This window comes from Parasteatoda tepidariorum, chromosome 5, assembly GCF_982258835.1.
Source record: "Parasteatoda tepidariorum strain Cologne lab strain chromosome 5, Ptep-v5.0, whole genome shotgun sequence".
NCBI classification, from domain to species: Eukaryota; Metazoa; Arthropoda; class Arachnida; order Araneae; family Theridiidae; genus Parasteatoda; species Parasteatoda tepidariorum.
The window spans coordinates 101,421,759-101,435,124 of NC_141759.1; the positions used below are offsets into that span (position 1 = coordinate 101,421,759).

The following is a 13,366-nucleotide window of genomic DNA, read 5'->3' on the forward strand; positions in this document are numbered from 1 at the left end:
TATATATATATATATATATATATATATATATATATATATATATATATATATATATATATATATATATATATATATATATATATATATATATATATATATATATAATATGTAACATGAAAAGCTTCAATTAATCTTTTTATGTAAATCCTTTTCCTAATTTATTATCCAAAACGAAACGCTTTCTCACACTTTTAATTTCACATCCTGTCGTTTAATAAATTTTTTGTTCAAGTATGCATAAATTAAAAGTAAGACATTTTTCCCTTTGCTCTTCGTGGGAATCGCGCGACCTATTTAATAAACCAATTACAATTACTAAGATTTTCCTTACTCCCTAAAATGAAACATTTTACGCATTTACTTTGAAAGATTTTCCCTAGCTTTTATCGAGGAGCACAACGATTTCGTGTCCACTTTGATAAACGTTCTCTGTCTGATAATTAATAAATAAATTTTGTGTCCTCCTTCCCTGCCTAAGACCTGTTTTTATCCTTCACTCGGCACCGACGTAATATATATATGTATTTATTATCTATATATTACGGGTTCAATATTTCAAGGTTCAATATTTTTAGTCACATATTTTTTGTGCAAACCGGGCAAAACATGTTTCTTTTTCAAATAAATGTTAATTTTCTAAAATTATTAAAATTGTATAATTAAATATCAACCTAATTATTATTTAATTTTATAACCGTCGTTGAACAGCCGACCCAATTTTGGGGTTACGATTACTAATGTTCAACTCCGTAGTCTTGTAATTTTGAACCAATCCAAAAGACAAGGAAACTCCTGGATCAATACCTCCAGGTGAGATTTGTTATAGGAACCTGGAGGGCTTTGTGATTCGACAGATTAAACGTGCATCAGTCACTATTTACTACACGAGGAGTCTTCGGCCGTCGGGGATCAAACTCACCACCTCTTGGACATGGACCCAGTGCCCTACCAACCCGGCACACAACCTTATTACCTATGAACTTTAAATTATCCAGCATAATTTTAAAATCTTGCGCACATCCATTTTCGGGCCAATACAGGGTAACTAACAAATCGAACACGCCTCAGTACTGTAGTGAGAGTGAGCCATAAAAATTCCCTCGATTTAGGCTTTTAACCTTTGTTTGTGCTTCTGTTTTCATGTTTTGTGGTCTGGCTGGCTTATTACGAAAAACTCAGTAGATAACTCAGTTTTAACTGAAAAAAAAATCACTTAACACAAAAGTCTAGTGTTTCCCATTTCTACTTCTTTGGTGATTCCACGATAGATGGAGCCGCCAAATTTAATATCTCTGCATATTTGCTGTAAAATCTTCGAGGTTGTTACTAATACGAAATTACTGCAGTTATTTTGTATCAACCTTATTATTATTCCGTAGCAGAATTGTCCAAATTACCAGTCATGAAACTGCATTTATTTTATAAATTTTCGAATTTTTTTTTGTTGGAAAAAGCTGGTTTGTACAATGCTTGATGCAGAGTCAAAGTGGCTCAGGGGATAGAGCACTCGCTTCCCAATGAGGTGACCCAGGTTGGAAACCCAGCGGTGGCTGATTGATACGAATTCTGCTTCCGGCTCTTACCGACCACAATGCTGACGTTAAATACCCTCAGTGATAGACGGATCATGGGTAAAAATCCCTTACCGTAGGGTTTTCGTGGTTTTCCACACCAAAAATACAAGGTTCAATTAGGTAGTTCAAAATTACGGCCACGGAGTTGTAACACTGATAAGCGTAAACTCAAAATTGGGTCGAGTATTTAATACCAGTTATGAATAAACTAAACTCGTTAAATTAACTAAATTCCGGTTTAAAAGAAAATTTCAATGACGTTGAAGTTCACAGAAGTTGCTAAAATTAACATCAATGAAGAACTTGAAAGTTCCGACGGACGAAAATTTCAGACGGAGTAAAACAGAAGGTAACTAAGAATAAATAAATAGAAGCAGCATTTTTATAAATGCTTGTGAACTGTCAGTTTATTTACTTTTAGCAAACTACCGGCTCTTTGAAACTTATCTTCGCATTCATTATTTTATGCCACGTGACGAAAAAACACTCTCATTCACGCATTTCTGTTGACTTTCCTCTCATCGTCATTTGTTTTCACACGTTTTGTGTACTTCTACTCGAAACAAAATCCGTAATTCATTTTCATTAACGAATGATTTACGACTTGTGCAGAATGGTTGAAATATGCAATAAATGTTTTAGCTTTCCTTAACTAGTAGACAGTTATAACTAAACTTTAACAGGAGACAGCTATGACAAGTTAAAGATACTAATAACGAGTTTCAGTTTTATATTTACCGTTTTATCCCAGAACTAGTTAAATTAATGTTTATTATTATCGGCATTTTTCTTTCTAAAATTCACTAAGTAGTCTTATTTTCATTTCAAGATCACATTGTATAACTGTTATCGTGATTAACTATTAGACGCAGATGGGATACCGGTGTCCCTTTCATATATATCATGGTAAGTAGAGTAGGCTGGGATAGCCTGGTCGGTAGGGCGCTGAGCCCATGTCCGAAAGTTCGTGGGTTCGAACCCCACCGGCCGAAGACTCCCCGTGTAGTAAAGTGACTGATGCACGTTAAATCTGTTGAGTTGCAAAAGTCCTCCATGTTTCCATAACAAATCAATACCTCTGGGGGTACTGGATTGGAGATCGATCGTTCTCTAAATCTGGTCAAAATTACGATCTGTGGATGAATGAATAGACGTATGGTGTGTCAGAAGTCGAATTCTTGGCCATAGATGGCGCCACTGGAAAACAAGAACAATCGCACACCCTCTGCCTAAACAGCCATACGTCAACAACAACAACATGGTGAGTAGAGTTTTTAAAAAGCACTTAAATGTGCTTATTTTCGATTTTTAAGAGCCCTTAAAGGTGCTTATTTCATTGGGTGTTTTTAAAAGGTGCTTCATTTTCCCTGTTCCAAAATGAGATTTTTTTTTCTTTACCGTGTCGATTTTCGCCATGTATTACGCAAAAGCTTTATTTTCAATGTTTTCACAATTCATTCAACCACAATCTATTTCGGCGTACCGTCGGTTAATAGCGTATGGAAGAGCCAATCATTTTACATCTTTGATGAAATACTTGCGAGTCCGCATGTGCGTCTACTGAGCTGGTCTCGGTGAGATTATTGAGTTCTCATGTGCAACTCTGCTGAATTCTGCGAGATATTCTCAATTTCAGGCTTCATTTTCCATCCTCTGATATCAAACAGAAAAATCTCTTGATCCTATTATAATGACTAATATGAACAAGAAAAGAGTTCTTTGTCAGAAACTAGTTATTTTATCATGAGCATGTAAAGTATTTGAAAATTATTTTGCATCTTATTAATTGTTGAAAGATTTGGCTACGCATCCTGTATGTTTTTTTCCTGACGCTCTAATAACAAGCAAAAATATATCTTGGTATTTTCAGTTATAAAAACAATCTAATATGTTCTAAAAAAATCTGTTAGATTATCGGAATTTACTAAAATATAAAATCCAAAAAAAAATGTAGTTTAAAAAGAAAATTATTTTTTTCATTCATATTCAAAAATGTATCAACAATTTATTTTGTAAATTAAAGAAATTTCAATAATAAATATCTACTTCTCTTAGATCTAAATAACTTCAAATAAGTGATATTTTGAAAAATTATTATTTGGCAATGAACAGAGATTGGAAGTTTTTACCTTTAAAACGCCGAAAAAGTCACCGGTGTTTTATGCTGTATTTCATTATCATAACTTATTAAAATGCTAATTATAATATTTTTCACTTATTTTGCCCTAAATTAATATAACATAATAACAAATCAAGAAAAATATCTTTAATAAATATTCTGCTTCAAAGGGTAAAATTAAATCGAATTAGATATTATTTTAAATTAGAATTATTATTTAATATAAATTTAATTGCAATTTGAAATTAACCAAATTCAATGTTAAAATATCACTTGTCAATTTATATTTCAAATACTATTATATTAACCATCGATTTGATTATCTATTGTAGATTTATTACCGATAAATAGAATATCGTCTGCATCAGAAATAATAACGACGTACATTTAACTATATTTCAATAAATGTCTGCTATATAAAGTAAATATGTTAAATTATTCAGTATAAGAGTAATTATTTATATGTTAGTTATTTAGTTTAGGTATAGGATGCAGTGCATATTCCATGAATGTATTAATTGAACAATCAGAATTTAGAGAACAGGTCATTATATTGATTGCTTTGGTATTATGTTTGGTCAAAAAAGTCAATGCTCACTGTTAGAACAGCATTTAATGTATATAATTGTTGAGTAGTGTAGTAACAGGGGTCTTCCAGACATTTTGTGAAAGGTCCGATTTTCATGAAATTGTGAAAAAAATACTCACATTCTTTCAGCCAGGGTCCGCTTTTATGAATTTGTGCAAATAGGGTCCGGTTATTGCAAAAAACTTTTTCAGGGAGTTTTTAAATTGTAAATAGATACAAGATTATGCTCAGCACTGTAAAATTATAATAAAAAAAATTAATTTTTCAAAAATAAACAGCAATTGCTGCTTCTAAATTAGAGATGCAACATACAAATATTTGGTATTTAGCCTATACTGCTGAACGCAGAATATTCATTTCGGACAAATAATGGAAGAATCGTCTGCCGAAGACAAAACTTAATTCGTTTACATCCATCTTTCTTGTTTTCTGCCCTGGGAAGGGTTTATTCGATTAACAAAACAATAATGAAGATAAACAAATTTGTGAAGGGTCCGTTTTTAAGTTAAAATATTTTGTGAAGGGTGCGTTTTTATGAAAATATATTTTGTGAAGGGTCCGTTAACGGACCCAAATTTCTTCTAAACAAACCCCTGATAATTGTTGAGTAGTGTAGTAATAGAATGTTACATAAGCGAATGATTTGTTGCGTTTAAGCTTGAACTAATGACCTCCTCAAAAAGTTTCAAACATCAACGTTTCATATAACATTTTGTATTTTGATTTAAACTAAGCCTGTTTTTTTTTTACCCTTCATATGCTGCCAAAACTCGGTTAAGCTTCACCTAGATATTCTACGAAATAACAGTATCCATGTCGTTAAAGTTGCACCTCTCATACTATCAGCTAATTTGTTGACTTTTAAATTAAATTAATTTGTTTCTTTAAAAATTGAAAAATCAATAAAGGATGCTGTGAATGACCGAAATACGTGGTTGTTAACTTCCACCGGTGAATGTCGGTAAATGGTCCGAATGCCTAGTGAAGTGCCGGTTTACATTTAACCGGTACTCCGAACACTGATGTTTTTCCTCGGCAGATATTAAAATATCGAATAAATATAATAATATCAACGAATAAAAATAATATCAAATCGGATATTACAAATATTTTGGACATTCACCGAAGCGATCATGTGATTGTTGACATTCACCGGTGAAAGTCGACATTCTCCTGATTTCAGTCACTCATGGTAACAGCTTTATAAATATATTAATTTAATTGTAATAATATTTTAATTATTTGTATTGTATTTTGTATGTAAAGAGATACATTAATATGCTGATTATTCGATAGTAGTCATTTTATTAATTAAACAGCAAAAAATAAATGATAAGTAGGTAGGCACTTTATATACGTCGCTGCACAATGGGGTATTGGTGACGGTCTGGGAGACATCCCTGAGGATGATCCGAAGACATGCCATCGCAATTTTGATCCTCTACAGAGGGAATGGCTCCCCTGCTTTGGTAACCCGACGACCTGTGCGTGAAGTCGAGCACTTTACGGTAGAACAGTTACCGCGCACCCTCGGTCCCTACGCTGGCCGGTCAAAGTGGCCACCCACCCGCTTACTGACCGCCGCCAGTGATGTTTGACTTCGGTGTTCAACAGGCAACCGAGTCTTTACAATCAGTCCACTGTGACGGGATAGCCTGGTCGGTAGGGTGCTGGGCCCATGTCCAAGAGGTCGTGGGTTCGATCCCCGCCGGCCGAAGACTCCCCGTGTAGTAAATGGTGACTGATGTACGTTAAATCTGTCGAGTTGCAAAAGTCCTCCATGTTCCCATAACAAATCAATACCTCAGGGGGTACTGATCCAGGAATTTCCTTGTCTTCTGGATTGGCTCAAAATTACAAGGATACGGAGTTGAAAATTAGTAGTCGTAAACCCATGAAATTGGGTCTGCTGTTCAACGACGGTTATAAAATAAAATAAAAAATCAGTCCACTGCAGAGGGCTTGAAAAATAAATGATTAACAGTATGTAAATTTTATCATACAGAAACGTTGCTGTCGTTCCAGCAAAAATCTTCACTTAAAAGAATGCCTAGCATTTGATGTGTTGATTATGTAGGTAGTTAGAGATTATCTAGGTGGTTTAGAGATAATCAAGGTAATTCGAGAAATGGAGCAATTTTTTTATCACTTTGATAGATTTCCTAGTTAATCTGCACATTAACTTCATAATCGGTAATAAATAGTATAATAACTTCATAATCGGTAATAAATAGTATAATAACTTCATAATCGGTAACACTAAGTTTAGTCATTGTTGGGGAATAAATAATCAATTTGATAACACAATCTCAAAACCAATTTAGATCATCATTTAGACGATTTATGCAGGTATTTTATTCTAAATAATTATTTTAAGGGAAAAACAAAAAACCATGTTTATTAATTTTTATTCGTAGAGAAGAATTTTTGAAAATTATTGTTGTTACGCACTATATAGATAAAGCTTTTACAAGGGAATTCGGGAGTAAAAATTAGTTTGACTATATAATTTCAAATAAAAATCAACATAGTACATCGCAATTTGGGAAATTTTACAGAGTTTATGATGTCTTATAAAATACATGCAATAAAATGCCACGGGGTGACAGCTAAAGAATATTTTGCTTTTAAGGAAAATAATCAAGTTTTTTACTATATATGAATATCTAATGATGCTGTCGCAGTTTTCTATTGCTGTCCTAATTTTTTATTGGTCAGAAAATCACGGGGTAGGATCCAGTTTTTCCTCATTGATTTCCATATTGTTTTAGTTGTCATCAGCATAAAAATAATAAAAGTCATGCAGATTTTTTTTTTTTTATGAATATTTTTGTGTCCCTAACTTAAAGTTATTTTCCTGTACTGCTCTATTTAGGCTTTTAATTCAAAAGCTTAAAACTAAGATAATTGCTTTTTTTTTTTTTTTTTTAATATTTTGTATTATAAAGTAATTATGCGCTACATTTCAAGATAAAGTTATTTAGAAAGGTAGTCTAATCTTATTAACCGTTTTACAATTATTTTAGTGCAAATGATATTAATAAATTTGTTATAAATTATTGTTATAAATTACAGTTGAAGAAATCTATTAAATGATTTAGAACTTAACGATCCTGCATAATGAGATACAACAAAAATAGTATTTAATATATCCGCCCGTTTGGTCATCGAAATTATTAACTTACGTTACTCATCAAGTTTGTTTGAACTATATAACGTTACAACAATATAAATGTTATTTAAAAAAATGATTACTTAGAAAAAAATAATTCTGTTAACCAATATTTATAATACTAATAGATAATATTTGGATTTGGAAAGTGAAGGCACAAACGTAAGCAAACAAAATTTCTTCTAGTACATATAGGTTAAGTGAATAATTTTAGCTTTAGTAGAAAAACTTTTTTCCTCCAAGAAACAACAATTATTGCGAAGCCATCATCGGGGTTGATGAACAGCAACGAACAGGGTTTTAACCCACTAGTAAAAGCATATTTTTGCATTTTAAAGGTATATATTTGAATTAATTTTGCTAGAAACAAATCAATATTTTTTGGTTTGAACAAGTTGGAAATAAAAAGTTATCTACCCTCACTTTTATAGATTTTTTTTTTGGACATGAATACATACGTAATTTCTAAGTCATCGCAATAAAGCTAACGAAGTTAATTAAATACTAAATGAAATGTATAGATGTTGATTTAATTATTAAGGGTGGAAAATATAACAGTACTTGTTTTCACACTAACCTAAAAAAAAAATAGTTTTTTTTTTTTAGTTTAGTTTGGGGAATCAGTTTAAAGAATGTAAATAGTAATACACAAAACATATTCTTTCTTCATAACCAAAGTAATTAAAACATTGCATTTTCATACAACTACCACTTTTTAAAATTAACACAAAATGTATTCTTTACAAATTTATAGTTTTTATTCGCATGTTTTATACAGGGTTCGTAAAGTTCATATAAAACTTATTAAAAGTCAGAAAATAATAAGAGATATTTTTGCACTGTAAGTTTATTTTCACCACAACACTTATTATTTAAATAAATCACCGCTTTTGAAAATTTAATATTAAAGTGAAAGCTAATAAAAAAAATTCTGACTTCCGCATTATATTCGCAGGGTCCACTTTTTAAATTGTTTAAGGAAAGTACAAAACTTCAGTTCTATACAAAAAAGGCGTATAAATTTTCTGATAAAGATAGAAAGTTGGTAATAATTGCTATCTAGTTCACGAAAGGATTATGATATCAGTAATAATCAACAGTTAGAACTTATATAAACAGAACTAATATAATCTAAAAAACAAAATTATCAAATTACCAGTTTTTTTTTAAATTTTTCAACTGTATAAAAGTAAAATGAAATGAAATAATGACTTACCTTGAAAGAAACATCATATGGCTCTAGACTCAACGAAGGCTTCAACACAAGACCATTCTTCTCCGGAACTTTGACAGAGTTTGCCGGAGTCTGCTGTTTACCGGACTTGGAAGCCACTTGTTGCTTGGGAGGACTCTCCTGATCCGAATCATCATCCGAAGAGTCGCTGTAATCCCGGGATAAACGCCGGTGTATTATCCTCTGTTGTCCGTCAGCCATTTATCCTAAAATATCTCTCACCCCTCACTTCTGGAAGCTCAAGAGAAGGAAAAAAAAGTCCCGGATAAGATGCGACAGATGTGCACACAGCGGACGGTCCGGTTTTCGCATGTACTCTCACGCACGTGTGAAGTTTTACGTTTACGTTCGTTTCTCTGCCCAAGTACCCAACTGTTGCGTTAGTTTCCCCCTCAGTTATGAGACGAAATTTCTTTGGTGGCGCCATCTATCGATCGATTGAAGAGCAAACCAACTGTTGCGTTGGAGGAGGAACAGCTGTTACTCCTCCCGTGACATTTGTTTAAAAAGGATTAACTTTTCGACATAGTTGCACGAGGCAGAGTTGAAAGTGATTAAATAGAAGAGTTTTTATAGCTTTTCATTTTTAACTGACGATATAATAAATATTTTTTTTTCTGAGTCTACCTGATAGAAAATTGTAATAATGTTCTTAGCTGTTTTGAATTACTGCTATAGTTATTTCAAATTATAATTAATGTCAACCAAGACTCCTATAAAAAACTAAGGTAGAATATTTTTTCGCATCAACTGATGAATCATTTGATGCGAAAAAAGGCACCATAGAAAAGGCAGCATATTTTTTCCGCATCAGTTGATGAATCATTGTGACATTAAAAAAACTGATTTTGAATTGAATTTTTTTTTTTTTTGAAAAACTTCAAATCACTTGAAGTTTATTTTAATGTATTGTAAAGATTCTTTTATCGACAAAATTGTTTCATTCTAGCGAATAAACTCATTCATTTACTAAAACAAACTTAAGTTTTCACAAGCTCGAATAACTTTGGACGTTCTTAATGGAATGATTTATATTTTTTAACAAATAATTAATTAAAATTCCGCGTAATATGTTTGCAACTAAAATTAAAAGAAATATCAAAATATTTAAGTATATTGGTAACTTAAGCTATAATTAAAAAGTTAGAATGTCACATTTAAAAATTAGAAGATGTTTCAAAAATGTTACATAAAATGGAAATTTTTTTCCTTAACTTCAATTTATTTGAAATAAGCCATTTAATGTTTTGATTTGATAGTAAATAAACCAATTTAAAAAATGTGCCTCTCGCATGTAGTAGAAATACTAAATCACACCACTAAAGAAAAAAAAATTTTTTTTCCTTTGCACCATATTAGTTTTTATCATAGATTTGATAAATTTTTAAAAAAAATTCCATTTCTGATTTATTTTATGTAAAGTATATTTAGTATATTTAAAGCTGCCTAATTTTTATGATTTTAGAGAAAATTTCTTTTAATGGTAGCTATATTTATTTTTTCATGAATGATTCTTGTATAAGTTGTTAATTGTCTACCATTCTATAAAATATTTGCAAAAAGCACAGCAATCCACAGCCTCTGTATATTGCTATAAAAATAAGTAAAAATAAATAGCTAAATTTATGTTTGAATATATAATTCTAGTATAAGTTGTTAATTGTCTACCATTCTATAAAATATTTGCAAAAAGCACAGCAATCCACAGCCTCTGTATATTGCTATAAAAATAAGTAAAAATAAATAGCTAAATTTATGTTTGAATATATAATTCTAGTATAAGTTGTTAATTGTCTACCATTCTATAAAATATTTGTAAAAATCATAGCATAGGTTCTCAGCCACAGTATATTGCTTCAAAAATAAGTATTGCATCTGCTGACACTTCAATTTCAAAATCTGTCTAACAAATCACAAACTGAAGCTTCATTAATTTTTGCTTTAAATATTACGGGGCCTACTAATGTAAAACAGGTAATAAACCACTATATACTGAAATGAAAATGACATAATAATAAACATTATTCCATTACAATAAATAAAGTGTGATGAGAATAAAATTACGTAAATTAAGATAATATTTTTTTTTAGTTACCACTTTAATTTTAAAGCAATGCAATGGTCGGTTGATGAATTTTTGATGCATATATTCTAGCGCAAATATGCATTTTTTTCTCTTTTAATTCATACAAAAAGTAAAATATGCTATATCGTTCATACGTCTCATACAGTTTCATATTTTCTAAAACAGTTTTTGATTGTATCTGCAAGACAGTAAAAAATATTCTTAGTTCTGAATAAAGTCTTCGGTCATTACAATTTTCGTGTTTTATTTATTTTCACAAAGCTTACCACTTTCAAACTACAATTCTATGAGACGGATTATTAACGATGTTTTTAACAATTTTAATAAGCTTTTTAGTATTCATTACAAGAAACACTGTCAATCATCGACTTTATGTATTCATATTCAATTTTAAGTTTATTCTTTGTATACGCGAGACTTTACATTGTTTTAAGAAATTGATACAAAAAGATCATAAACTCGTTTTTGATGAAATAATAATTAACTAGGAGGCTTCGCCCCCTGCTTGCTGGCGCTCGCGACCCCCCGAAACTGCTTTCGCAGTTCATTTCGGATTGCTTCGCAATCCGATGCTCGCCTTGCTCGCTCTTTGGATACGTTCTTAACGTCTAGCTTTTGTATACTTTATTGAACACTTTTGTATACTTTTTGTATGCTTTTTTTTTGTTCCGAAAACTTTTCACTGTAGAAAATTCTGAACCTGTGCATTTCAATACTAATTTGAAATTGCAAACAGTTCACATATTTTTCTTAAACACACTGTTCTAAATTTCAGTTGTTGAGAAAAGTAACTGTTGTAAGTTTTGTTTTAAAGTCTTTCCGACCAGAGGGCTAAAACCATGTGTTGTAAAACAATATGAAATAGTACTGAACGCCGGATGTAAAGCATCGGCTTCGATGAAGATAATTTTGTGAGAATTTTTTTGATAATTCGGTGAGAATTCACCCGATTAGCCATATGATGCTCAATACGTGCTCTTGCTCGCCGAAGCCTATCAATTAAAAATGAAAACTGTTGCCAACGTGAGAAAAGAAATATCATCGGTTTTCTTGATACATACGTACGTATTAGCGTTTTATATAATATAGATGACGAAATTCCCAAAGAATTGACTGATAGATACTCTGAAAAATTTTAAATTTGTGAAATTTTTGGAACTTCAAGAAATTTTGAAGTAAACGTACTTTGTTATAAAAATTTTTAGAATGTGACGTGAATGGCAACACTTTAGGTAGCACTTCAAGCCTAACGAGACTGACGAAACCTTTAAGCATTTCCAATCGTAGTATCGATTTTATTTTATATCCGTCGTTGAACAGCCGACCTAATGTTTTGGGTTTACGACTATTAATGTTCAACTCCATAGCCTCGTAATTTTTAATCCAATCCAGAAGACGAGGGAACTCCACTATCAAGTTTTGGGGAAAATTTGCTTTCGTTTCAGGACTTTTTGATGGAACTAACCCGCATTTGCGTTACCGGGAGAAGAAAATCACGAAAACCTCCAACGAATAGCAAGTCACTCTAACACATGACCCGCCTACCACTGAGGATATTTTACGTCAGCACTGAGGTTGGTGCAAGCCGGATGCAGAATTCGTATCGATCAGCCATCACTGGGATTCGAACATGGTTCACCTCATTGGAAGGCGATCGCTCTATCCTCTGAGCCACCACGACTCTGTAATATTGACTGTAAGTTTTTAACACATATGAAATTATCGTAAGTATAATTTAAAGTAGAATGACTTTTGCTGTATTTGTGTATAAGTTTGCCACCCCCTCTAGAGAGCCCGGACAACGATTACAACACGATGCTCTCCTGATCTTATTTTTATGAATTACATTCTTATTTTTATTTCTTTGATTATTGTTGAAAATTTAACTATGAATGTTAAGATCTGGCAACATGTAATCGTCATCTTTCTTTCTTTTGCTACTTTTTAATTGACTCGAGTTTATAAGATAAAGATTCCGTGAGGGAAAAATAAATTTTGCACAACAATAGATAGTAAATATATATAAAGCAAATGGCTGAAGAAAAAAAAAAGCTTTTAAATTTGCAATAACTTTCGAAGAAATAAGAATTTCGAAAAAAATAAAAATGGTCCAATCAATACGTCAAATTTCAACTCTGTTGTTGCATTTCCGTGGAAGGGATTGAACTACATATTTTTTTTACTACAATACGTTTAACGTATAATAATTCGCAAATTAATTGCTGAATCTGAAATTCTACGCACCTTTATAATTACAAGTCTCGTCTCAAAGCAGCAAAGCAAACTGTAACGCAAGACAAAAAAAAGTAAGAAAAAACCGTAAAAAAAGGGACTTGTAAGTGTAATAACATTTGAACAATTTGAAATTTCGGAAAAAAAAAACTCTGTGTTAAGTTCATGAACAAATGTGGACCTGTCAACATGCCACATTTCCACCCTGTACTTTAACTCCAGTATAGCGTATGGTATTTGTTTTCAACAAGTTTAACTGTTAATAAGTTATTTTTTAATAAGTTAAATAATGAGTTTAACAGTTAGACTTCGAAGTTGGGCAGCTCCAAAGAGAAGGGCACATCGACCAGAGATCTACTG

General features: G+C 31.6%; 1 protein-coding gene across 1 annotated transcript in view; it reads right to left on the reverse strand.

Annotated features, from left to right (window-relative positions):
• The window catches only part of LOC107442998 (ras-related protein Rab-37), a 158,855-nt gene extending 149,590 nt beyond the window's left edge, over positions 1-9,265 (reverse strand). The window contains exon 1 of the mRNA XM_043051742.3: positions 8,671-9,265. Coding sequence (XP_042907676.1) covers positions 8,671-8,889 — 219 coding nt within the window. The 5' untranslated portion in view covers positions 8,890-9,265. The remainder of the gene's footprint in view (positions 1-8,670) is intronic.
• Between the last annotated feature and the right edge of the window lie 4,101 nt (positions 9,266-13,366).